The sequence below is a fragment of the Acomys minous genome (genome assembly GCF_964271855.1).
Source record: "Acomys minous genome assembly, chromosome: 6".
Classification (NCBI taxonomy): Eukaryota; Metazoa; Chordata; class Mammalia; order Rodentia; family Muridae; genus Acomys; species Acomys minous.
The window spans coordinates 20285315-20310312 of NC_140487.1; the positions used below are offsets into that span (position 1 = coordinate 20285315).

The 24998-nt window shown below is 42.7% G+C and overlaps 1 protein-coding gene and 1 long non-coding RNA gene across 5 annotated transcripts in view; one reads left to right on the forward strand and one right to left on the reverse strand.

Annotated features, from left to right (window-relative positions):
• The window catches only part of DYNC1I1 (dynein cytoplasmic 1 intermediate chain 1), a 290036-nt gene that overhangs the window by 196225 nt on the left and 68813 nt on the right, over nucleotides 1–24998 (reverse strand). For all 4 annotated transcript variants that reach the window (XM_084784778.1, XM_084784776.1, XM_084784777.1 and 1 more), the window contains one exon: nucleotides 19014–19129. In XM_084784778.1, the coding sequence (XP_084640904.1) occupies nucleotides 19014–19129 (116 nt within the window). The remainder of the gene's footprint in view (nucleotides 1–19013; nucleotides 19130–24998) is intronic.
• LOC311599133 lies at nucleotides 473–11039 on the forward strand. The gene is made up of 3 exons (XR_014779771.1): nucleotides 473–754; nucleotides 10118–10180; nucleotides 10627–11039. It is a non-coding gene; the product is annotated as an uncharacterized lncRNA (long non-coding RNA).

The following is a 24998-nucleotide window of genomic DNA, read 5'->3' on the forward strand; positions in this document are numbered from 1 at the left end:
CCTCATACAGACATATATGCAATCCAAACACCAATGTACATAAAATACAAATAAATAAATTAAGGAACGACAACAACAAGAAGCAGTACAACAAGAACCCTAAAAGCAGGGAGCTGGGCACATGGTTCAACTGGTAAAGTGTATGATGGCTAAGCATGGAAACTTGAGTTCTGATTCCCAGAACCTACATACAAAGCCAAGTGTGACAGGGTGCACCCATGACCCCAGCACTCGGGAGGGGTAAAAGAAGAACCCCTGGGGCTTGCTAGCTGACTGGTATAGCCAATCAGTGAGCCCCAAAATCAAAAGACTGTCTCAAAGATAAAGTAGGGAACATCTGAGAAAGACACATGACAGAGACCTCTGTCCTCATTTATGCATAAACACACCTATGCACATGAATTCCCCCCTCCCCCATACACACACACACACACACACACACACACACACACACACACACACTTTCCTGCCATTCCCAATGAAAACCATTTCTCAGAATCAGAATTTGAGACTGTTCCGTTAGAGGTCTTCCTTGATTCCATCTCTAAAGTTTTATTAAGCAAACATTTTCCAGAAATGAATTAGGTGTCTTTATTAAAAAGCCTAGGCTACACAGATCTGTTACTGATGCCTTTCAAGACTGTTTAAGATTGATCCTGGGAGCCATCTTGACATGCAATTCTTGTTTGTTAGGGAAGAACCAATGACAGTGGTTGCCCAGCTGAACTGAACTTCCAGAAGAAATTCCACGAAGGTCTGATTTTTTTTCATACTTCAAAGAATAATACAGACCCCCAGATCCTGCTGCCAGGCTTGAATTTTGTAGAACTCTTCGCTGCCAATATACTTCTGGTGTTGAAATACAACTCATGTCTCTCAGAGCCTCAACAAACATACTTAACACATTTATGCATACATTACTTAGTGTAAACAAGCCTCACTTTAGGAGAAGAAAGTTTTTAGAATTTAATATGTCACCACCATGTCGTTCCACATGAACCACCATGGGGCGGCTAGCAGACTCAGGAGACTCCCACATAAAACACAACACACTAGTAGCAACTGTATTTGGTCAGGAAAATGGCAAAGTGACTGGGGAGAAGCCTGCAAACCACATGCAGTTTTAATTAAATTCATTAAAAAAGCTGTGTCTCTCAGTAGATTTGAGGGCAGAGAGAACCACTTAACAATAGCCAAGATCTAATCCAGTTTGTCAAAACTAATAATAATACAAATGGCATTTCTCACACAAGGACACATCCAGCAAGTTCACGAATGAGCAATTGGGTGCATTTTGAAAAAGTAACATTTGTAAATTATTGCAAGATGTTACCAGCCTCAGACCAGAGTTGCAATTTCTAATTCCAATGAATTGATAAAAGGCGTCATTAATAAAAAGGTACATTTTGGGCAGCTGACATGGCTAATTGATCAAGTAATTTGAGTAAAAAATACAAGATTTTGCTAGGAAACCAGACAGGGATGAAGTCACTCAATTTTCCAAAAGTCAGAAGGCCTTGAAAAAACTAAAAGAGGAGACCACAGAACACTTTCATGCCTAACCAAAACCAAATAACATGATCCCAACATACAAATAGGCGTCAGACGACCTAACGTGACGAGAGATCTCAGCTATGTAGGCAAACCTTTCATTTTCTTACCCAAACATGCCAAGCCAAGGATTACCTAAACAGGGCGAGTGTGGGGCACTGCTCTTTAGTGTGTTGTCACTGGAAGAGTGGGAAAGGAACACTCCCTCCCCCCACTTCCTCACGTGTCTCCATCGCTAGCTAAGGTCATGTTCAACATAGCACTTGAGTCTCGAGATCTGGCTTATATTAAAGCCGGGTAAGAAACAAATGGTCCCAGATGAACAGACATTTACCTAAGCTGACGTGTTGAGTAAAGTGACTGGAGGTACATCACTGTGAGCCCACCCAACGATCTCCACAACGACTCGCATCACCGCGTGCTGAGAACATCTGACAATGATGGATGTTGTTTGGTCCTGCAAAGAGGCCCAGCTGAGGACCACTGTGCACAAACTGAGAGGGCAGAGGAAGTAGCTGGTCCAGCTTTCTAGCTAGGTACTTGATAGAAACACTTGGGCAAATGTGGCTCGTATTCAGCCCCCTTTTTCCCCACACTCCTTAGTGTGAAGAGGACTGCCATTTTCTATCAGACTTTTGGTCTATTTCTGGACGGGATGTTAATATACATACATTCCCTCTGTCTTCCACACAGCCACACACTCCCTATCTCTGAAATAACAGGTTCTGGAAAGGCACTTTCCTATCTTTTTTCCATTTTATCCTCATGATATGTCTTTACCAAAAGAACTGACAGGCGACACAAACTTTGTCTTAATAAACAAATCAAAGCAGCTCCTCTTGGAAGTAGAGAACTTAGTGTATCAGATAGGAAGGCAGGGGTATTTTTAATGGTCTCAAGAAAAGAGGAAAATAGACACCAATGTGATCTTACAAGAAAACCAAGGGAGCCAGTGGTCATTATCCAACCAGCAATGCCTGAGGCAATTCTTACCCACAGAACAGCTAATAAATGACAAACTCAGATACATTTCATAATCTCTGTTTCCTGAAACCTTTATTATCTAGGTGTGCTCTATGCATAGAGACATTCCTGACTCAAACTGCTCAGTCAGGAAATGTAACTGGGCCACCAGAGGCTGCCATGTGACACTAGATAGAGGCAATTTAGAGGCCAGTCTCAGTTCCTTAAAACCACCACACCATGGTGCTTCTCATCACACACACACACACACACACACACACACACACACACACACACCACACACACACACACACACCACACACACACACACCACACACACACACACCACACACACCACACACACACACACACACACACACACACACACACACACACACCACACACACACCACACACACACACACCACACACCACACACACACACACACACACACACACACACACACACACCACACACACACCACACACACACACACCACACACACACACACACCACACACACACACACACACACACACACACACACACACACACACCACAGTGAGGGGGGAGGCTTGACTCTTCAATATGCCACATTCATGGTGAAAATGCCCACTCACTCCATTAACCACAGGGAAATAATCTCACAGACTATTTCACACTACAAATTTTAGATTTTGGAAAAGTCCAGCTGTTCTCCCGAGTCCTCCAGCTGTTATTATTTAAAAGGAAGGCACAGTCCCATATACGTTTTCCTGCAACAGATTCCTCTAACTTGGTATCAAAACTGGAATCCTATGCTGACAAGTCTACAGAAAACCTCATTGCAGTCTTTGTGTCTGTAAGAGCACTCAGGATTTAGTTTTGGTTCCTTTGAGACCGAACACTAAGTGGAGCATCTATCTCCCTGGCTGTCTCCTCTGCCCAGCTGCTTTGTGATCCATGCGGTTGGTCAGCCCTTCCTCTCCGTACCCAGCACTGGCACACCTGAATGGAGAAGTCAGTATCAGAGCCTTCGTTACTAACTCTATTCTGAACTTGAGTTCTACCTCCATATAGGCTTTTCCTGTACCTAGTGTGGAAACTACTGCCCTCAGTCTCAGGTTCTCTTACTGTCTAATTGCCTAGAGCTATTAATATGATCTTCATAATGTTCATCTCTTCAGGACTTATACATAATATTTATTGTTATTCTTAAGTGAATAAGTACCTAAGTGAGAAATAAAAGCAAAGTAAAAAATAGGAGGTGGGAGTAAAGAACTGTTGCCTGCTGGGAGAGAGGGATGGAAGTGTTGTTTACTTGATGTAGACATCCACCCACAGGCAAGGGAGAGGCGGGCCTCCCTTCTTCTGGAGTCTTAATTATAACTCTTGGTGGAGAGAAGGTACTGTGCACTCCTTCTGGGTGCTGTGGTTCTCCTAAGGGGACATCAGAAGTGTTCTGAAAAAAAAAATGCCAGCTTAATTTTCCAAATTTACCATTGAGATAAGCCTTGCTCATCTCAGGGAGTCTGGACTACAGACTAGGTTAGAGACATAGAGTGACAGGAAGGCAGGAGCATCTCCCTAGCTGGCCTTTATGAGGAAGAAACATTGGCTATGATGTGGACAGGAAGGATGGTCAGTTGGTACAACTCTCTCCCTCTGAGGGAGGCTTCAGTTAGATTTCCAGGATATGTACCAGATGTTGGGTTTATTAGGACTCAAGTTAATAACACTACTCTTTTCATCCTGGGCTCCAGATTAGCTGAGGAGAGCAGGAGTGAAACAAGCAAAGGTCCAGCTACCCGCTTCACTCCCAGTAAAGGATGAGTGGGGAAACTGAGCCTTCTGAGAAGGCGCATGCGCACCTGTGGTGCCATCCTCCCGGATTCTAGTTCTCCGGGGCAGCTCGTATGCAGGGGATGAACACTTTGCTTTGTTATGCTCTAACCCATCCGAGGATGCTGCAAATACAAAAGATGCCCTTCCCCCTCTTTAGCAATAGTAATAAGTCAGTTACATCCAAAAAGAAATACTGGCCAGGAATTTTTGCCTACTAGGTTTTCTTCAATTCTATATTTAAAGAAAAGTTTGAAAGCAAGTGCTCTTAGGGAAGCTTCTTGTTCTGGAGAACCAGGGCACAGTGGGCATTTCTCCCTTGTGTTATTATCACAGAGCCAGTTTCTCAATGAGATGTTTCAGATTGAAGTGTTTGACTGCCTGAAAGAGGGCCACACAAACCACTGGCCCACTGTCCAAGTCCTTGACTCCTTATTGGTCACAACTTTCTGTCTTGTTTTATGCCGGAGAGCTAAGCCTTCTTTTCTTTCTACTTCTAAAGTCGTCATCACTTCCTATACTTAAGGACACTTTAAAAATTACATTTTGTTTATCTACTAATGTGTGTGAGAGAGAGTGACAGAGGGGGGGAAGAGAGGGGGGGGAATGAGAATGACAGAATGAGCCACTGCATGTGTGTGTGATATGTGTACAATAAATCCTCTTCTTCTCTGTGGGTCTTGGGGATGCAGCTCAAGTCATCAGGTTTGGTAGCTGTATCTACCCATACCCATCTTGTCTGCCTTTTTGTTAAATATTTTTTATTTATTGTGTTTGTGTGCCTTCCATTATTTTTGCATTCCATTATGTCCTAATTGCTTCTTCATTTCCTTAACATCCTCAGTCTATAAGATGCCTTTTCATTAACAGTTTTTAATGCTAGTCAGTATGGTGTAGCTGGCAAACGATTAGAAAAGTAAAACAGTAGACACTGGGAGCTTTCTAAAAGCAAATTGTTAAAAATTCATCCACTATCTCCTTTTAATAAAGTATAAATATTGTAAACTCTGTCAATGCAAAACACTAGTTCAAAACAATGTTTGCTAATTGTTTTAGTTAGGCTTTTGTTGCTGTGAAGAAACACCATGGCCAAGGCAATTCTTATAAAGGGGAAACATGTAATTGGGGCTGGCTGACAGTTTTCGAGATCTAGTCTAATAGCATCATGGTGGGAAGCATGGCAGTGTCCAGGCAGACATGGTGCTAGAGCGAGAGCTGACAGTTCTACATCTTGATCAAAATCAAAGGCAGCAGAAGGAAACTGCATAGCTTGAGCATAGAAGACATCGAAGTCCGCCCCCACAGTGACACACTTCCTCCAACAAGGCCACACCTCCCAATAGTGCCACTCCTTATGGCCAAACATCCAAACACTTGACTCCACGGGGGCCATAGCTGTTCAAACCACCACACTAATAAACATGCTTGTTTCTCACCTCATGGTGTGAGGGTTGCCTTAAGCTAGATATCAAGTTGCCTTAAGCTAGTAGGATCAAGTCTCAGAATCTTTCTCAGTCCAGAAGCAGTAATGATTTGGTTGTTTGACTTGACTCTGAAGATGTTTCTGTTCAGGTTGACTCATAGCATCATTTTCAAAGATTCTTCGTACCACATCATGGATGTTGTATGCTCTGTCCTCTTAAGGGTTTTGGTCAATTTCCCTCCAATGCTTTAGCAATATTTTTTTTCCTACCAAAGCATTATTTTCCTGGCATTGTAGTCCACTCCTTTGACATCTCTTCAGAGATCACTGTGTTTTCTCCTCTGTCTATAACCCACTTTCTTTGCTTGAATTTACACATACATTTGCTCGTGTGCATTTGTATTTTCTCCCAGAGGGGCCCTGTGAGTCATTATTCTTCCCCATCTCACCACTCTCCAATGTACTATAGCAACATGGACTTGACACTTTGTGTTTTCTGTGGGTTGTGTGATTTTTTTTTTGTCCCACTATTATTTCTTACATTAAGTGAATATTCTCTAATGTAGCATGTTAATTTTAAGTGACTTTTCACTATTATTTTGAGCTATTATCACAGTGGTTGCCTTAAAGCTTACTATGTACATTATAACTTCAAATTCCTATTAGCATAATTCTAATGAAATATAGGAATGTTATTCCCGTATATGTCTGTTCCCTTTGTCCCCTTTTAATGCTATTATTATATACACAGTATATCTACAACTGTTACAAACTCAGGGATGCATTTATAATTGTTACTTTCTAGGAATCTTACATATTTTTGAGAAGTTTGGAGAAGAAAGGAGAGCAATTATGTACTTAGAGCCTTTGTTATTTAACATTCATTGTTCCCACTTCTGTCTCTCTTATTTTGTTCCCGGGGCTCCAGATTGCCTCCTGGAGTCATTTCCTTAGTTAAATACAGCTTGGCTCCCACCCACCTCCTTCGTGCAGCTTTTAGAAAGTAGATTGTATTTCTACATATTATTGGTCCAACAGCACAAATACAGATACTGCGTTTACACAGCTGCTTTTTAAATCAGAACTTAGGAAAAACCAATTTCTACAGTCGACATGCCTTCTTTGTTTTTCCTCTGTACACTTAGCTTGTCCAGGAGCACTTGCTCTCAGCCAGGAGGCTGTCCTCTAGTGTTTTTATTTTATGTATGTAGCTTTGGTGCCCCTGAGGCTAGCACCAGTGTTTAATAAAACACTCTACCAGGGAGCTGTTCCTCAACATCTGCTCATTAATAGCTCCTGTAAAATGGGTCTGTGTCAGTGAACAGCCTTGGTGATTATTTGTGGGTATCCTTGTCTCCCCTCCACTTTTCAAACAGCTTTGTTACGTCATAGTTTTTGGGTGACAGGTATTTTCTCTGACTGTTTTCCATGGTGGCCTTTCTGTCATCATTGCTTCTCATAATGGCCAGAGACGACCCCTCTCAGGGCTTCTTCCTCTTTAGGTGAACACTCATTCCAGCTCCTGCTTCTTGTGGTTTTGCTTTTCACATTCCTGTCGTGATCTGTCTCTAGAACTTTGTTTGTCCTCTTGGCAACCCGTTGACTCTTGTGGTTTATAAAGTGACTCAGAAAACCTGAAATGCTTCCACCTATTGTTATGATTTTTTGATTTTTTTACCTTGTGTGTGTTAGCGTGTGTGTGTTCATGTCTATGTGGACGAAGGTGTTTGTGCGAGTGTGTGTGTGAGTGTGGGTGTGTGGGTATGTGAATGAGTGTGTGTTAGAGTGTGTGAGTGTGTGAGTGTGTGTGTGCATGTGTGTTCATGTCTATGTGGACACAGGTGTGAATGAGTGAGTGTTTGTGTGTTCATGTCTATGTGGACACAGGTGTGAATGAGTGAGTGTTTGTGTGTTCATGTCTATGTGGACACAGGTGTGTGTGTGTGTGAGTGAGTGTAAAAGAGAGGGAGGGAGAGAGAGAGAGAGAGAGAGAGAGAGAGAGAGAGAGAGAGAGAGAGAGAGAGAGAGTAGGGCAGAAAACTACTCCTGAGGTTGGTCTCCAGCTACTAACCATCTTCTTCCTCCCTCCCTCCCTCCCTCCCTCCCTCCCTCCTCCTGCTCTCTCTCGCTCCTTTCCTCCCTTCATCTATGCCCCCTTCTCTTTTTCACTGTCCTGGAACTCGCCATGTAGGCTAGTCTGATTGCCCAGTGAGCCCCAGTGGCCTGTCTCACTCAGAGTTGGGATTACCCAGTGTGGGTTGTGCATCCTGCATACTTTACTACCTCTTCAGCCCTCCATCTTGTTTTTTTTTTCTTTTAATATTTTCTACTCCTGTTTCTCTTACCTAGCCTTCTAGAATTCTGATAACATGCACAGGGATTTACTACTATCTGTCTGATTACATATATCAATAATATCTACTTACTTAAGAATTATTTCCTTTAGTTATTTGAAAGTGTGTGTGTGTGCGCTCGTACACACACACACACACACACACACACACACACACACACACACACCTTTGCTAAGCCCACCTGGTTGTTATCACAAACACTTCTGTAGCCTATTTTTCTCCTTGTCAGGCTTTCTAGTTTCTTCAGAAGCTACTTGGGATCCTAGGTCCGATAATGTGGCAATTCTGTGGACTAGTCTGTCTGTGAATAGATGGTTTTGATAGAACCTGTTCTACCCTACCCCTCGAACCTTCAAATAGTTCTCCTCAAAGGACACAGATCCCAGCAGGTGCTCACCTGTAATCTTTTTGGCAGTCTCTTTCCCAGACCATATCAACTGTCTACTTGTACTACTAACTGTTCGCTCCATTATTTTAAAGCATGCCCAGGGCCACAGGCATCACCACTAAATTTTGACTCATTACAGGAGTTTTCTAAGCCAGGCTTCAGGGTTCATTTTCACCCTAGGAGGGATTCTCTTAGTTGTCTCTTTCCCAGGTTTTTTTTTCCTAGAAAATGAGCTGATTTATGATTTAGCCCTTTTGTTTGTTTACTTGTTTGTTTGTTTGAGACAGACAGAGTTTCTCTATGTAGCCCTGGCTGGCCTGGAACTCTCCATGTAGACCAGACTGGCCTTGAAGTCATAGAGACATTCCACGCCTGCCTCTGCCTCCTGAGGGCTGCTTTTAAAGGCATGCTTCACCACACCTTTTAGGGCACTCACATGCAAGTAAGGAGACTAGAATTTTAAGTAGAAGAGTGAAAACAGAATACTAAAGTAAATTCTACTCCTTTCTTAAGCTTTGTTTTAGCCTCTTTGTCTAACCCACCAGTCTCCTTTACATGACACCTGACTTTGATTTTGTGGGTGTGCTTACTATGGAACCCTCTTATTCTGATGCAATTGAAGTCAGTCTCTTTAGGAGAGCTGCCCCACTCTTCCTTCACACCCACTTTTTCTTCAATACAATCATTGAGCCAATGGTCTAGAGTCTAGACTTTGGGTGTGTGGCAATGAAATACTTTGCTCTGGGTTAAATTTTTTATTTTAAGAATGTGGTGTTGTTGGTATGGTGAGCTGGAACAATCTCTGGTCTCCCAGCTTGCCTTCCTTCTGTTTTCCCCCTGAGCCAAAATACAGAACTACACTTCTAGAAAAGTTGGTGTGACTGCAGCTGGGGTCTTCATAGTCTTAAGATGAAGGCTTCCATCCTGCCTGTCAAGGCAGGGCTGCAGGAGAGAGCTTTGCCTCCCACCCACACTTGCTTGGAACATAGCCTCTTCCACAGTAGCAAAGGAAGAATGAGAAATGTCAGGATCCCGCTGTTCTCAGGGATACATCCTAGCCCTGCAATGGGGTGGGTGGGCAGAGGTGGGGCAGCTGAATGCTTTGCTTTGTCTGTGTGAGCAGGAGCTCCCTTAGAGCTGAACCTGGAGTGAGGAGGAAAGGGATGGCTGTGAATTAGACCACCGATTCTTAATGTTCTTATCAAATCTTGAGAAGTTTTACTGAATTTGTATTTGCTAAATATTAATTCTATAATTTCTGGAGAGTTTAAATAAGTGTGTGGGGTGGCCGGAACATGACATGTTCCCATGCTAGAGGTGGGGCCACTGCCGGCTTCTTGAGTCAAGTAGCTTGTGAACTATTATTCTTCAGGAAACAAAATCACCCCTAACCTTCTATAATAGTCACTACTACTATTTTCTCCTCTCATATATACATACATGTTTAATTAATATGTATAATTAAATTAGTGTTTAATTGTATATAATCTATACTATACTATACTATTATATATAATCTTTTTTTTTCATTTTGGTGTGAAGTGAGGTTATGTTTGAAAATTATTTGTATGTTTCTTCATTTGTCTGAATGTAATACTCCTCATTTTGAACCTCCTAGGGTACTCAAATGCCAGTAAGGAGACTAGGATTGTAAACAGAAGAATGAAAATAGAACACTAAGGTAAATTTTAACTCCCTTCTTAAAAACTGCATCTCGAAAACCCATTGTATAGCAATTCTCAACCTATGGATTGTGACCCCTTTGGGGAACGAGTGTGTGTGTCTGTGTGTGTGTCTGTGTGTGTGTGTGTGTGTGTGTGTGTGTGTGTGTCACATATCAGACATTTACATTCCAATTCCTAAAAGTAGAAAATTACAGTTACGAAGTAGCAGCCAATTTTCTGGTTGGGGTCACCACAACATGAGGAACGTCACAGCGTTAGGAAGGGTGAGAACCATGGCCGCAGTAGGTAGACTTCTAGGTCAGGGGCTGTGTAGAACACAGGGCATCAAATAGAGGCTGGAAGTGGTGGAAGCCAGGAAGGGACCCAGTCATCAAGAGATGAATGACTAATGCTCCCTAGACCCATTGACAAGCCATGCCAAAAAAGATGGCCTTTTCGCCAGGTCCAGGTTGTGTCAGAGGGTACCGCCCTCTGGACGCCAGTGTCCAGTCTGATGAAGAGCAGCAGATGTCGGCAAAGGACCAGCCCAAGGCAGACTCCTTCCTATCGTCCCTACCTCTGTGTAGGATGTAGGGCCACGCAAGCCCCACATCTGTCCCCGTACACTGGGCTGTGAAATGAGGGAGAAGAGTGGAAAGCTGGGCCCTTAGGAGGCTGAAGATTGCTATCCAAGATGAATGGAGCACGCTAGCAGAAACTGCCTAAAAGTAAAGAATGGACGACGGTTGTTTACTTAATACATTTTCCTCGACAACCAGTAGTATTACAGACAGCTGCAGACAAAATAAAGGACCCGAGTTCTCTCTGCACTCTTGATTTATAAGGTGAGGAAATTCTACAGCAACATTCTGGTCTCATAATGTGTATGAGAGTACTGCACACTTAATAAATATTATTTTGCTGACCGTCTCTCTTTTTCTTTACTTACACCACAGAGGTTATTTTTTCTATATATATTATATATTCTTTTAGCTACCCAGTATCTAAATGCCGTGTTTTGGAGAGGAGCTTTCCAGTAGATCAAAGTGGAGTCCCAGCCTGGCCAGACATTGTGGAAGCTGAATGTGGGGAGGACAATGTGTGGGGTCCTTCTCTGCGTTGCCTCTCATTGCTGACGTGGGGCTCATAACTCAGGCCTACCTCATGGGCTTCCTGATGGCTCTTCAAGTCTCAAGGAGGCACCGGAAAAAGAACAGGGGAAGTTAGAAGCTTGCAAGGCAGCGGTGACAGCAGAGTTTAAATTCTGAGCACAAAGGTGTGTAAGGAAGCCTGTGTGAGGAAGGTCAGGGCTTCTAGCCAGGCAGGTTCACTGGGTCACCGGGCGCTTTCAGTCAGTCTGCTCAGATTGTCATGATAAACATCATGGGCTAGACAGCTGAAGCGACAGAAGTTTATTTGTTCATGGTTCTGGAGGCTGGGAAGACCACGCTCAAGTAGCTGGTCAACTTAGAGCCTGGGTAGGGCTCTGTTCCTGCATTGCAGACAGCTGCTCCCTCACTGTGCCCTCACATGGTCTTCCCTTGGAGTGTTGCACATGGAAAGGAAGAGATACACAGTGCCCTTCTTTTTTATAAGGTCACTTATCAGATTAGAACCAGGGCCCCTCCCTTATAGCTTCTTTTAACCTTGTATTTTTTTCCCCTAAAGGCCCTGGTCACTTAGGGCTTCAGTATTTGGCTTTTAGGGACATACAGCTATTCAGCCCACCGCAGCTGCTGCCTGCTTTCCCGTCTATTTCCAACCAAATCCTCTAGCATTTATATCAACTCTGTAAAGTATCTCATATCTTCTGCCAAAGATTATTTTCTGTTTCAACCGAAGCCGACTTCATTTCTATTCTGGCAACCACAAACTCAGACACGACTTTGAAAGCTTGTATCTGAGTAATGCTATCTGGGGAACTGGGGTGAGAGATGTGCCCTTACTGGTTTCAAAGTCGAAAATCCCAAAGTTCACAAGCGGGACTTGGTTATCAGTAGTAACAAAAGTGGAATAATTGTTCCTCTGTGCAGAAGTAGCCACTGGTAAGAAGGGCTTGGACGGAGCATGTTGTCACTGCTGGAGTGTGGATGGGCTCAGAATATAAAGGCACTGGCAAGGGTCTACGTCTGATGGCACTGGATAGCTTAAGGAGTGGGCGACAAGCTCAACCTCCAATTTAGGTCAAGGCATATGTCCAGGGACTTGCTCTGGTTTTCATAAATGTCCATAAAAATGTTTTCCCCAAACAAATACAAGTTTAAATTTCTGTGTGTTCCTGGATAAACACTTCTAAGTTTTCAGCGTCACCGGTGACTTATAACAAAGTCAGGACAACAATCAGGACATAACAACAAATGGAACAGAGATGGGAAGGTATAGGCTTGGGCATATTCTGCCCACTTAGTATACTGAGCCCTGCTCCACAGAGGAAGCTTTGTGCTTTCGTTTTGATCTTCATTGCTGTATCAGCGGGCCCCACCACTTGACCTTGACCATTTGATCCTGCACATGGGGCTTCCTGTCCACAGATCTGGGGGGCATGATACTGTCAATGCTCAGTTAAGGCAGATGCAAAGAGAAAATGGGGAAAATATTTGAAAATACAGTTATTTGTTATTTTAGGAGAATTTGCCAGTCCTTAACATTTGTTAATGATGGGACTCTACACTCTGTTTACACTTAAAGAACATTATTACTGGTAACAAGTATCAAAATGGATACATAATATATAATAGCCAAGTGTGGTGGCTCATGCCTATAATCCTATCACTTGGGAGGCAGTGGTAGGTAGGTGGATCTCTGTGACTTTGAGGCCAGCCTGGTCTACAAAGTGAGTCTAGGGCAGAGGGCAGCTAAGGCTACACAGAAAAACCCTGTCTCAAAATACACAAACATACACACACACATACACACACACATACACACGCACCATGTGACATACACACACAAGCAGATATCAACTATCCTCTATTAAATAGCCTGTTCTCCAAGGATCAGCGCTAAAAATAAAATTCATATATGCCCTCTTACTAGTGTCTTTTAATTTGCACCCAGATGCCATCATGACTTGTCAACAAACACTTGGTTGTTCTCTTAAGTAATAAGTTCAGGGACAGAGCCAGAGGTTTGGGGAGCCAGTCACAGGGCTGAGTCAGTGTTATCTGTCATAGTTTTTTTCTCCTATGTAACTGTGAAGTGTTTCAGGACTGGTTTCCATTTGGGAACTCTGTATAAGAACTGCTTGATTTCAAATGTCAGATTCCAAAAGAATTATTTCCCTTTGTAGTCTCTGGAGAATGACTTTACTGGGTAATATTTTAAAATAAAAAATTATACATATGAAATCAAAAATACAGGAAGAGATATAAGTAATCTGTTGGCAGGGCAGCCCTCCATCTTAACTATTTCATGGATTCAGAGGAGGAGGGAAATGAAGCAGCCACAAAAGCCAAGATAATCAACAATGTCATCCATGAGTTCTGGTGCTACATCTGACAGGGTGAAAGGGACAAATCTCCAAAGGAATCAACTCAGAATGCAAAAGGGAGACCCAGAAGCTTCCCACAGATGCCTCTGATATAAGGATAAGGCATATTTGGGGCTTACTTGAGTTACCCTGCTGGGTACAACCTTGTTTTGGTCCAATCATCTAATCCTGTCTGATATGGCTGATCTCCCAGAAGAAAGGACATCCATAACACATCATCCCAGGAGTGTGCCTGCATCAGGGAGGTCTTACTATGGTCCTTCTCCACAGTGATGGTAGAGTGAAGCTCACATGGGTGTTCTGCATCTCAGCTTCAGGACTTATGAAATGATAGATCCTGAGAGACCTGGGCTGTCCAATACAAGAGCTACTGACCTTGTGCTACAAGTCAGCCTTGGAGGGTTAGCTGTGCAACTGAGGCAATGTACTTTTATCTCACTATAGTTAATTTGGGTTTAAAGTTTAAAATGGGCATTAAATTCTGTTACTGGGCAAAGTCTGAACATGTTTGGAAAACAGTTGCACATGGATCTCCTTATTTAATCATAAAGTTAGAGAAATCCAGCAATAAGTGTTCCTAATAAAAATGATTCTGAATTAGGATGTGCTGCAAACCACCATTTGAAGACTCAGTTTATATACAATGAAAGAAGAGTGATGTCTCATTGATAATTTCACACTGATTACATTTTAAGATTTGAATATCTTGAAATGATGGAGTTAACAAAAAATACATTATTAAAATTATCAGTGGCACCTTATGATTTCATTGGACAATATCAGAGCAGACTATTTGACTTTCCAGGCAACAACCATTGGATTGTAGCTTCTGTGGTGAGTGTACCCTGGGGGGTATGGGAAGTCAAGGTAGAAATTATTTCCCTACCAAGAAAATATCTTTCTTTTGGTATACAAAGGTGAAACTACTGCCTACCCTCATCTCAGTTCCTCTAAAGACATCTCTACATAGTGAAGCTTGTACACTGCTCTGTTCTATCCTGGGCCAACCCAGGCTGCCCTTGTAATTTTCCTCTTTAGTGTCGCCATCACAGTCGTGGGCAGCTAATGCCTATGCTCACCTGAAGACAGAAGCAGGAGTGTGGCTGAAAGAACATTAAGCTCTCTTGAAAAGACAAATATTCCTTATATAGTATGTCTGTCAAAACCTTTATAAATTTTACACGCTGGCCCACCTCACTCCAGAAAATGCAAGGGTTCCCATTCCCTCCTCCTTCAGCCTCCAGCCTCATCCTATGCATCTCTCTCTCTCGTCTGCCTGTGTTGTGAGTGCATTCTTTGAACCAGGTCTTGTGTGTGGTACAACATGAGTAAAGAACACCCACTCTGCTCATTCATAGGCAGATCACAGCCTAGGAGAAGGATGTGAGGAACCAATACAGCATAAGACAGAGGAACCAGACATTGACCGTGGTAAGAGGAAGGAATTGCCAAGGATCTGACCCTGGGTCATGCTCCTGACCAAAGGCATCCCAAAAGGGGGTACAGCATGAGCACAGGCACAGAAGCACAAGCCTTCGGGGGTGCTTGGAAAAGGCTAGTAGTCTTCATTTTCCTTGAAAGCAAGAAATGAGAGATCGGATGGAAGTGAAGGCAGGAGGTGGCCAAGATGGGGCGCAAGTTCCCATTTATCAGATAGCATGAAGGGGAAGGACAGAGAAACTTCGAAATTACCATCAGGCAGTGTCTTCCTCTGTCCAGTTCAGCTGTCATTATCCCAGCACATTAAGACACTCTAACTGCCCCAGGGCCCATGCAGAACCTGGGGGGCTCCAGAGCAATCTGGAAGACTTACAGTTAGCCAGCTGCATGGTGCCTGTTGCTCACCAGCCATGAGCTCATTGTAATAAACACACACCAGATTGGTTTCTGACCTCATGGACAGTCAGGGAAATAATAACATGCAAAGCAGAGGCAATTTGGCAAGGAAATTATATATATATATATATATATATATATATATATATATATATTCATATTCTTTCCTTACTTGGAAATCAAAAGCATATGTTTAAAATATTTGAGGGTAGAGATAGCCTGCCCTGATCAGAGTTCTCCATTGTCAACCTTTCCATGTGACTAATGACCTAACCAGATGACGAAGGCTTCAGCTACTTGATAGAATGGTATTGACAGAGACTTGATTGCTGAATCTTCCTAGTTTAAGCCATTTTGTAGTGTTTCTCACAGCCGATCATTATGTGAGAGGCTAATGCACTGTGAGGAGAATGGACATGGTAGTGCGTGGCAGAGGAAGGAGGCAGAGGCTCCTGGGAATCCAAACTACTCCCCTGTGTTTGTATAAGTACAACGCATCTGTGTAGGCGTGTGACCTCACTAGAGCTCCAGTTGAGTCAGGCCATATGCGTGCTCTGAAGTTGCTAGGTTGAGCTTCATTAATTTTCTGTCTTCAAACAATGAGTTAAAAAATGAGCCTTTATATCTTATGGTTAATAAAGAGCTCGTGTGGGATTTTTATGCACAACAGTTGCAAATGTTATCCATCCATCCATCCATCCAAGAGACTCACGGTGCTGCAAAATTCAGCTAGGAAGTTCCTGGCTGCAAGGCTGTCCTTGTCATGACCACATTGCCCTGGCTCCAACACTAAATTGGGCACCCACCCAAGTCTCCCAGTTGAAGGACCTTGCTGTGGACTTCCCATTGCTGACACTTGTGTTCCCACTTCCTGCCACCTCACTCAGCAGGTGAAAGGTGAGCACTGGGCACCCTCAACAGCCAGGCAGCCAAAGGCCAAGGGTCCAGGCTCTGTGGCAAGATGACAATAAAGGAGGTTTTCTTGTCTAAATGAATTGGATGTTACTTTAATACTGTGAGCTCCTGTAGGCCCCGGTAGCTGGCTTTGGGTTCAATTCTGTATTGTGGAATTTCAACCATCGCCACAAGAAAGCTCGATGGGTCTTGTTAAGAAAACAGAAAGAAGTTCTGCTGATTGCTAAGAAATAAATTCCTCCTTTCCTGCTGCTTGGACCACAGCATAATGAGGGCTCCCAACGTCTCTGTGCAGTAATAAAATGAACTCCACGGGCCTTTCCTTTTGATCTATCCCAGTTTACAAGTTTAGCGTTGATGCCTTTTCATCCTTAATTTATCTCCCCTTGTAAATATTTCTGTACCACTTCCAATATCTAAAGTATACACATTCTTAAAAATAATTCACTCCTCCTATTTCAATTGTATCACTTTATGTTATGGGTCAAATTTGAACCTAAAGAAACATACCTTTAGCTCCAGTTCTGAAAATACTTCTGGCGGCAAACTAACTTAAACAAAAGTTTTGGCTGTGTAGTGAGGTTGGTTTTTAATGATCTTCCTGCTCTTGTCTGCATGCCCAAGGACAGGACTCCTGAAGGCTTTTTTAGCATGGCATTTTCTGCCAAGGCCTTCATTTGGTGGCTCGTTTGTTTAAAGTTTCACCACCAGAGGGTGCTACTTGTTTGCTAAAATTTGCTAATTTTTCTCACAGGGCCCAATAGGCCCTACTATCCAAAATTCCAGCTCACAGCAATCGTTACTGAGGAAAGCCCTCCACAAGGTCTGCAGGCAGCCTGACCTTCAAGGAACAAGATTTCATTTCATTTTGACATGCGATGACAATCCAAATAAAAACGGTCCGTAGCTTGCACAAACCACGCTGCACTGGTTTATATTTGTTACAGACAAAGTATGAAAAGCAAATATACTTCATCATTTAGGATTTTGCTTAATATTCACTATACAGCAAGAAGGAACTCAAAATCCTAGCCTTCTCTGCACCACGCCAGTGACACATGAAGAGATCATTTGCTCGGCTGTGTCAGCAATGCCACTTTCTAGCAATGTCACCCAACTTATCCTATTTTGTATACACATCTCTATGATTTTCATATAACTTTAATTCAAGGTGATGTGCTTGCTTGTTCATTGTGTCTCACAGTGTTGAGAACTGCACCAGGCTCCATACATGTGAGGGAAGCACTCTGCCATTGAGCCCCATCTCTGTCCCCCAGCACGATGTTTTACATCCAAGAAACAGTCCAATTTATCAGCTTTAACTTTTCCTATTGTTGTCTGCATTAGTTCCTTGTCCTGTTACTACGATAAAGATGCCTGACAAGGAGTCACCTAAGGAAGGGTTTCTTTTGGATTGCAATTGGAAAACACAGTGCAGCATGGCAGAAAGGCCATGGGAGCAGAGCCTTGAGGCCACTGGTGCAAGTCAATAAAGGCATGCGGATGCTGTTGCTCAGGTCCTTTTCTCCTTTTAATTCAGCCCAAGACCTCAATCCATGTAACGGTACCACCCACCTATACCAAGTATTTTCCTACCTCAACTAAGCAAATCTAGAAAACGCCACAGCCATGCCCAAGAGGCTTATTTCCATCAAGACTCTAATCCCAGCAAGTTGAACATCATGGTTAACCATCACATTGACTTTTAGTAATTCTCTGAGATTCACACATACATTTTCCACTTGATATTTTCTGGGAGGCAGAAAAGAGGTATACAGTCCCATCCCCACTCATCTACATGGAATGGGCATGGAAAATATTGCTTTTTTAAAAATTTATTATACTTTATTCACGTGACATTCCAAAAGTTATCCCCTGGCTCTTATCTTCCAGTTTCCACCCTTCCCCATTCTTCTGCCCTATTCCTCTCCGCCAGACCTCTGGCCGGGTCGGGGAGAAGGGGTGGGAGCTCCTCCCTCACCATCTGATCGGTCTATCAGGTCTCATCAGGGAGGCCTGAGCATATTGTTAACCTGTGTGTTTTTATGTGAGCCACTCAGAAAAATCAGGGCCCAGGAAAGGTTTTCTGTAAAGGGTTAGGTGCAAAATTTTTGGCTTTGTGGGCCAGCTAAGGTCCCCTTCATGTCTATTCAACCAGGTCATAATAGGGAAAAACTAGCCATAAGTGTAAATGATTGAAACCATCTGTGACCCAATACTATTCTATTTTTAGAAACAGTTAGTGGGCTGCAGGTTGCTGCCCCAACAGATGGTGAATGACTTTACAAAGCTTCTTATTTTTATTTATATGTATGTGTGTGTCTGCCTGTGCGTACCATGAAAGTGTTTGTTCACTACTTTGATGGTTTCTGCCCTCCACACATGAGGACAGGAACTTGACACAAAGGTTATCATGTGGGAGGAATAGGAAAGAGTCCCCTCAGCAGAACCTTCTAGATCAGAGCCAAAGGCATCTTTGTCTTTCAAGGTGCCACTCTGTTTATATCCCACGAAGACATCAGGGATATGAAGTCAGCACAAAGGGTCTTATCTCCGGGCACTACTTTCTGCAGACACAGCATGTAAAGAAAACAAAAGCCATCTTTTACCTTCAGACTGATGAGTCGCCAGAGGGGTCTGCGTCTCCTTGGAGTACGATACTACTTCCCTAGGCAGGAAATCCACCTGGGTGACCTTTGACACGCCCAGCTTGTGCAGTCTTCTCCTGCAAGTAGCAAAGGGCAAACGCTTAGCAAGGCAATGTGTTTTATTTCAAAAGACATGTCAGTTCTGCAAGCACAAAAATAATCAAACTCAAGTGCCCTCAGCGTCTCAGTGCAGTGTCAGGCTAATGTCCCTGGGGTGGAGACTGGATGGGTGATGTCACATAAGTCTCTTACAATGGCCTTTCCATTTCCCTATCTGAAGTCTTCCCTAAACGGAAGTCTCTCTTGCTCCAACTCAAGAGAGACGTCTATCTCTGAGCATCTCTGATGATGCTTGGATAACATGCTTACAGGGAGTTTTTGTTGGCAATGTAAATTTTAATTTCTTGGAGGTTTGAGGAATTTCACATTTGCATAAAGGAGATTCCATAGTGGAATAACACACTGCTTGTGAAAGTAGCAACAGTGAGAATCCTTCTCCAAAGTAGAATGTGAAAGGTCTCATTTATCCAGATGGAGACTGATCAGTAAGTGAATGAATGTGTTTGTAAGGCACACTAAGACAGCACAAATGAATGAAAATAACAATGGCATAGACTAATAGAATCTCAGTTTAGTAGCCCCAAAGCAGCTGTGACCAGGCAAGTAACCGTACTTGAGTATTTATGTAACATCTCAAATGTTTCCAGATGTGTCTGCACCCGCTATGTCATCTGTCTTCATGCTATCTCTGTGAAGAGTTGGCTGTCATTGTCGGTGTTTTATATAAGAAAAAATTCAGCTCCATTGCTCAAACGCATATGATTTATAACTGGTGGAGCCAGAGTTAAAATACTATTGACCGCATACATGCATATGTTATTATTGACCTGAGTCCTAATCCAATGCTTCCCCTAAGCCAAATTCCTGCATGGTAAGTATGATTTACCCCAAAAATCTGGTCCTCCTGAGTTATCCAAAAAACAAACACCCATAGAGGCAGCACTGCCCATGGGAAAGCACAGAGCAGTCCTGAACTGTGTGTCTTACAGTCTTACACAGCCACTCAGCGCCCCCCCCCCCCAACCCCCTTCCCCCCCGCCTGCCCCTGCCATGACTCAGCTTCCTCATCTGGGAGCAGAGATAATGGTGCCTCCATTGTGCTTATTGGTAATGCAGAGGCAACGTGTATACATCATGCAAAAATCATATATATTTTATGTACATGCATACCTACAACTTTCAGACATACACATCTTAGAATGGCTTCTTGAACTTTATTTTTAGGATTCAGATTTTGCAGTGGAATTGGGCATTTTTAAATTTTCTTTTTCCAAATTGTCCAGATGGACACACACATGAGAGAGGAAAAAGAAGAGAAAGGCGTAATCATCCCTTAGTCAAAGTTCCAACTCCTCTCTAGCTCAGACCAATAAGAACACATCCTGTTCATGTTACTGCGCTTCATTGGTACAGGTAAAAATCATGGCTTCATTTCTTTCTGTTCAAATTATTATCAGAAAAGGAAACACGATAGAGAATGTACATTAAGGCCAGGAACATCCATGGACATTTCCCAACCATCCCAAAGGAATCAACAATTCTTTAAGTTTCTAAAATAGTTAATGTGGTGTGTAAGAGTACACGCAGAAGAGACAAGCAAACAGGTAGACAGACATTGCTGCAGGAGAGAAAGCCTACTTGGGCATATCTGCAGTCCTGCACAGTAAACCCAACCACAGCCCTGCCTACACACAGGTTTATCCACATGGGCCCAAAACTTGGACCTCTGAAAAACAAGAATGCACCATAGTCTCTGGCTGGTCCCCATATCCCAGCTCTACATACCTTTCTTAAAGAAACTTTAAGGAACACTCACACACACACACACACACACACACACACACACACACACACACACAGACACACACACACACGGACTGGCAACAAAAAATAACCAGGCCAAGTAAAAGGCTTAGAGTTTGAAAGGAAGAAAATTAAGGTATTATTTTAAAACTTTCTTGCATCAGAGATGAATATTTTCCTTCCTCAATGGCCTCTCCTTGATACAAACGAAGGGGAAATGTGAGTGGACATATCAGGTATGCTTGGAGCAAAGCTCCCAGCTCTGTTTATTCACCCAGCTCATCTTCCTAGGGCCCAGTAAGACAGTTAATTACCACAAGGCCCAGGAATGCACTCTACCACCTCTTCAAGTCGGGGGCACCCTGACATAGCATTCACTCAGGTTCTAACCTTCCAGTGCGTGTGAGGCTGGGGAATCTCCATGCACTTCAAAGTGACCACTACCCCTGCAGACAGTGTTCTGGGCATCTTGCTAACAGAACATCCACTTTAGGCCTATCTTGTTGGACTATGAGAAACAGGCCGTCGGTATGTGAAAGCTAGTACACAATTGGATAATCCATTTTGATCTATTCAAACCACTCAGACACTGTACCCTGAGAAACTTCACATCTCTGCTTTGTCATTTGCCATCCTCAAAGATATAGGTAAGTGGCAAATCATTTCAAGTCCCATGGGTTTTTTGTTTTTGTTTTTGCCTTTTTCCTGGTTAACTGAGGACCCAACCTCAAGTTATGAGGTTACATGAGGCTAATGTTTTACAGCCTGCCGTTGATGCCTGGCATACCCTGAGGCTCTTGGCTCAGACAGCTTGGTTTTTAGGATATAATTTTGACTGATTATGATAGAGCTTAATTTATAAAACCTCAGAAGAGGCATATTCATGAACATTCTAAATTTAAGATTTTTTTTAAGTCCGTAGAGTTGATTATCTCTGGTAATAAAATTTGAGAACTGTACTTCTATTTTTTATGTATATTTATTTATTCATTTATTCATTTACTCTGGTAGGGTACCATGGTCTGGGGTTTGGCCACTCCATCTGCTTTTGCATTAATTAAAAGTATCACTGTGAAATTTCCAAGTTTTCAAAACTTAGCTTGAATAAATGAGTTTATCTAACGAAAACAAAATATTTTCTTGTTTCAATAATTATTGAAAAGTTTCCACCAGCCTCTCAGTGGTGTTATATTTGGGAGATCAGGGTCCAAGCTCAACCTGAGCCACCATAAATAAACGAAAGCTGAGCTGTCGCCATGTTGATCTCCCAGGGCACTGAACTGTTGACAGTTTGGCAAATGGTGGTTCTTGATCCAGAAAGTAGCCTTGCCCCAAAGGACTGAAAACTGGAAAACAACTCTTACAATACCACTACGCTATTTTGGCCATATTACATAGTGCCCTACAGTCTCAGGATTGATTAAGCTACAGTTATAGACAATGTACATTTATATTAAACTTATTCTTTAGGGTTATTGGATGTTCTTACAATCATATATTTATGCTAAACCTTTTAAACATATCTTATTTTATCCTGAATACAAATTCTTAACATCATTTCAGTTTTACAGATGATCAGGCATCAGTGTTGCTGATAAATTTGTTCCAGGCTTGTAAGCAGCAGGCCTCAGGTCTACTGGACAGTATACCAAAGTGCTGGGCACTTGAAAAGTGTGTCACATTGGCCTTGTCTAATGTCTGATGAGCACACACCCATTGCAACACAGTTTTCACAACCTGGCACAGACTCAGTCCAAGCATATGTGTTTGTTTTATAAATATGAGGTAGGATTCCTGAGAAAGGCCTGGCCTAGATTTCCAGGATGTTACAGAAAGCACCTGTTTCTGAGGGTAAAGTACCACAAAATAGATCCTGGCATTAATGGGCCCAGAAGGACTAGCCAGAGGTTGGTGTGCTTTCATAGGCAAGCCTTTCCTTTTAGCTGTATCTGCAATGGAGTATCTTCACTGCAGATCTTATGTGACACCAGCCAATGTTTCATTTGGTCCAGAACACATAGGTTTTCCCAGTCTTTCAATATACAATTTCCCCAAAACTTTTCTGCAACTCTATCAGATGACAAAATTATTTTATAAGTATGCCTACCAGATAAAACATATAGGATGTGCCTTTAAAATATAAACATTAAGGATCTGCTTCACTATTTTTGTTTAAAGCCTTAAGAGCTCATGGTTCTTTAACTCAAAGGAGTAGCGAAACTATTTGACAAATAAAGGGAGAACCCTCTGTCGCATTAATACCATTATACTTGTTGTTCCCTTTGATTGAGCTCATGATTCCATGTGAGCTCCCTGTTCTGCCTCTAGAGCCTCTTTGCTGCTCCGCCATCATAGCCCTGTAGTCCAGGCACACAGTCACTTTGCCTATAGCCCCTGGTACCCGCCCTTGTATTCACTTCTTTCCACGCTCCTCTGCTCTGACTTGATGGGAAAGGTTCTAATTTGCATCTCCTCCATCCATCTCTGCACTATGGGGCTTATTCAGAGTCACACGTGGAAAAGTCATGAAGCAAATGCTTGGCGGCAGAAGGGAGAGAGGAGATAGGAGGGAAATGCAGGACCAATGCTCTGAAAGCAGAGGCTGCAATGTAAATGGATCACGTTCTGGATGTTCGTCATCATTGTTAAACCATCCTGTGCATTTTCACCTTGGCAATTCATTCTTTAAAATAAGAGGCTTTAATGAAACATTTCAATGGCTAAACTAAATTTATATAGGGCTTTATGTAACTGTAATGAAGAAAATCATCCTAATCACTTAAAAAGCACAATAAAGCCTCATCTATATGGATAAATTGTGGCAGTGTTTAATAAACACACAGAGAACTGAAATGGGTGAAGTCTTGGGGCTGGTTTTCCAAATCAGCATTTTGAGAGAAGACTGCAAAGTCACAATTCCCACCATAAATCCATAGCACTAAAACCTGCGCAGCCAGCAGCCCTCATCTGTGACTTGGAACCTTCCCCAAGGTCTCAACTCCCCAGCCCCAGGAATCCCAAAGACCACCAAAGGTTGTGTTTCACTGGCCTGGTAATATCAAAGAGTCGAGAGGTAGACTTCACTGTCTGAGCAGAAGCCTCTTGACTTCCCCAGCCAGCAGCCAAGTCCCAGAGCACATGGCTTAGTGCCACAAAAATGTGGAGAAAGTTCTCAATCCACCTTATGACTCTCTAGCAAGCAGGGCAGGTGCAAGACGAATAAGAAGGTGAGAAGCAGAAGAATAGGTAAACTCAACTGCAGTGTGCAAACTAGGAACAAATGGGTGGGATGTCTTCCAATTAAAACCCAGAAGCGTTGGTAAGTTATCCTAGACACACTGGGTAATGGAGCCATGGGTTTCTCATAAGCTGACTTCACATTGTTCTAATGAGACACAGGGGCCACATCTCCACAGAGATGGGACTGGGGCTGGAATCCTCTTTATGCCTTTGAGTCTTCCTGGTAGGTTCCTCTCTCCTGGCCTTACTAATGATGCAAGGAAGCTGGCTGAGCAAAGGAATGCTGCATCCAACCTGGATTTTGTCTTCTCAAAGGAACGTTGAAAATGAGAAATGATGCTGCTTCAAGCTCAAGAAGGCTATTTGATACCTCTAAGAGTGAAAAGACAGCCAAGTGTCCAGGAGCATGGTCCAATCTGCCCAGCTACCAATCTGTCATGAACTAGAGCTCAAGAAAATTACTCCCACATGAACCAGTGCCCCCATTCAGCTCTGTTTTCCATGTTTATTGATGTAGCATGAGTTAACATGTAATTTGTTTTTCATGATGAATATCTTATTATATTCACATACATTGTTTTTAATCCATTCACCAGTGGGTAGTATTTGAGTTGGCCCATGCCTAGATGTTAACAATAATGCTGCTTAATTCTAAGTGCATTCTAAATAGTTATCCTTACAGCTCCCACAAGTATAGCTCTCACCACTCATCAAATATACTTCTTTCTGCAATAAAAACCAAAACAAAAAAACAAGAAACCATTACCAGTTAAAAAGCAGAGAACAAGTGATTGTGAGAAGCTTAGCCACACTGATAACCCACAACACAACTCTTGCACCTAA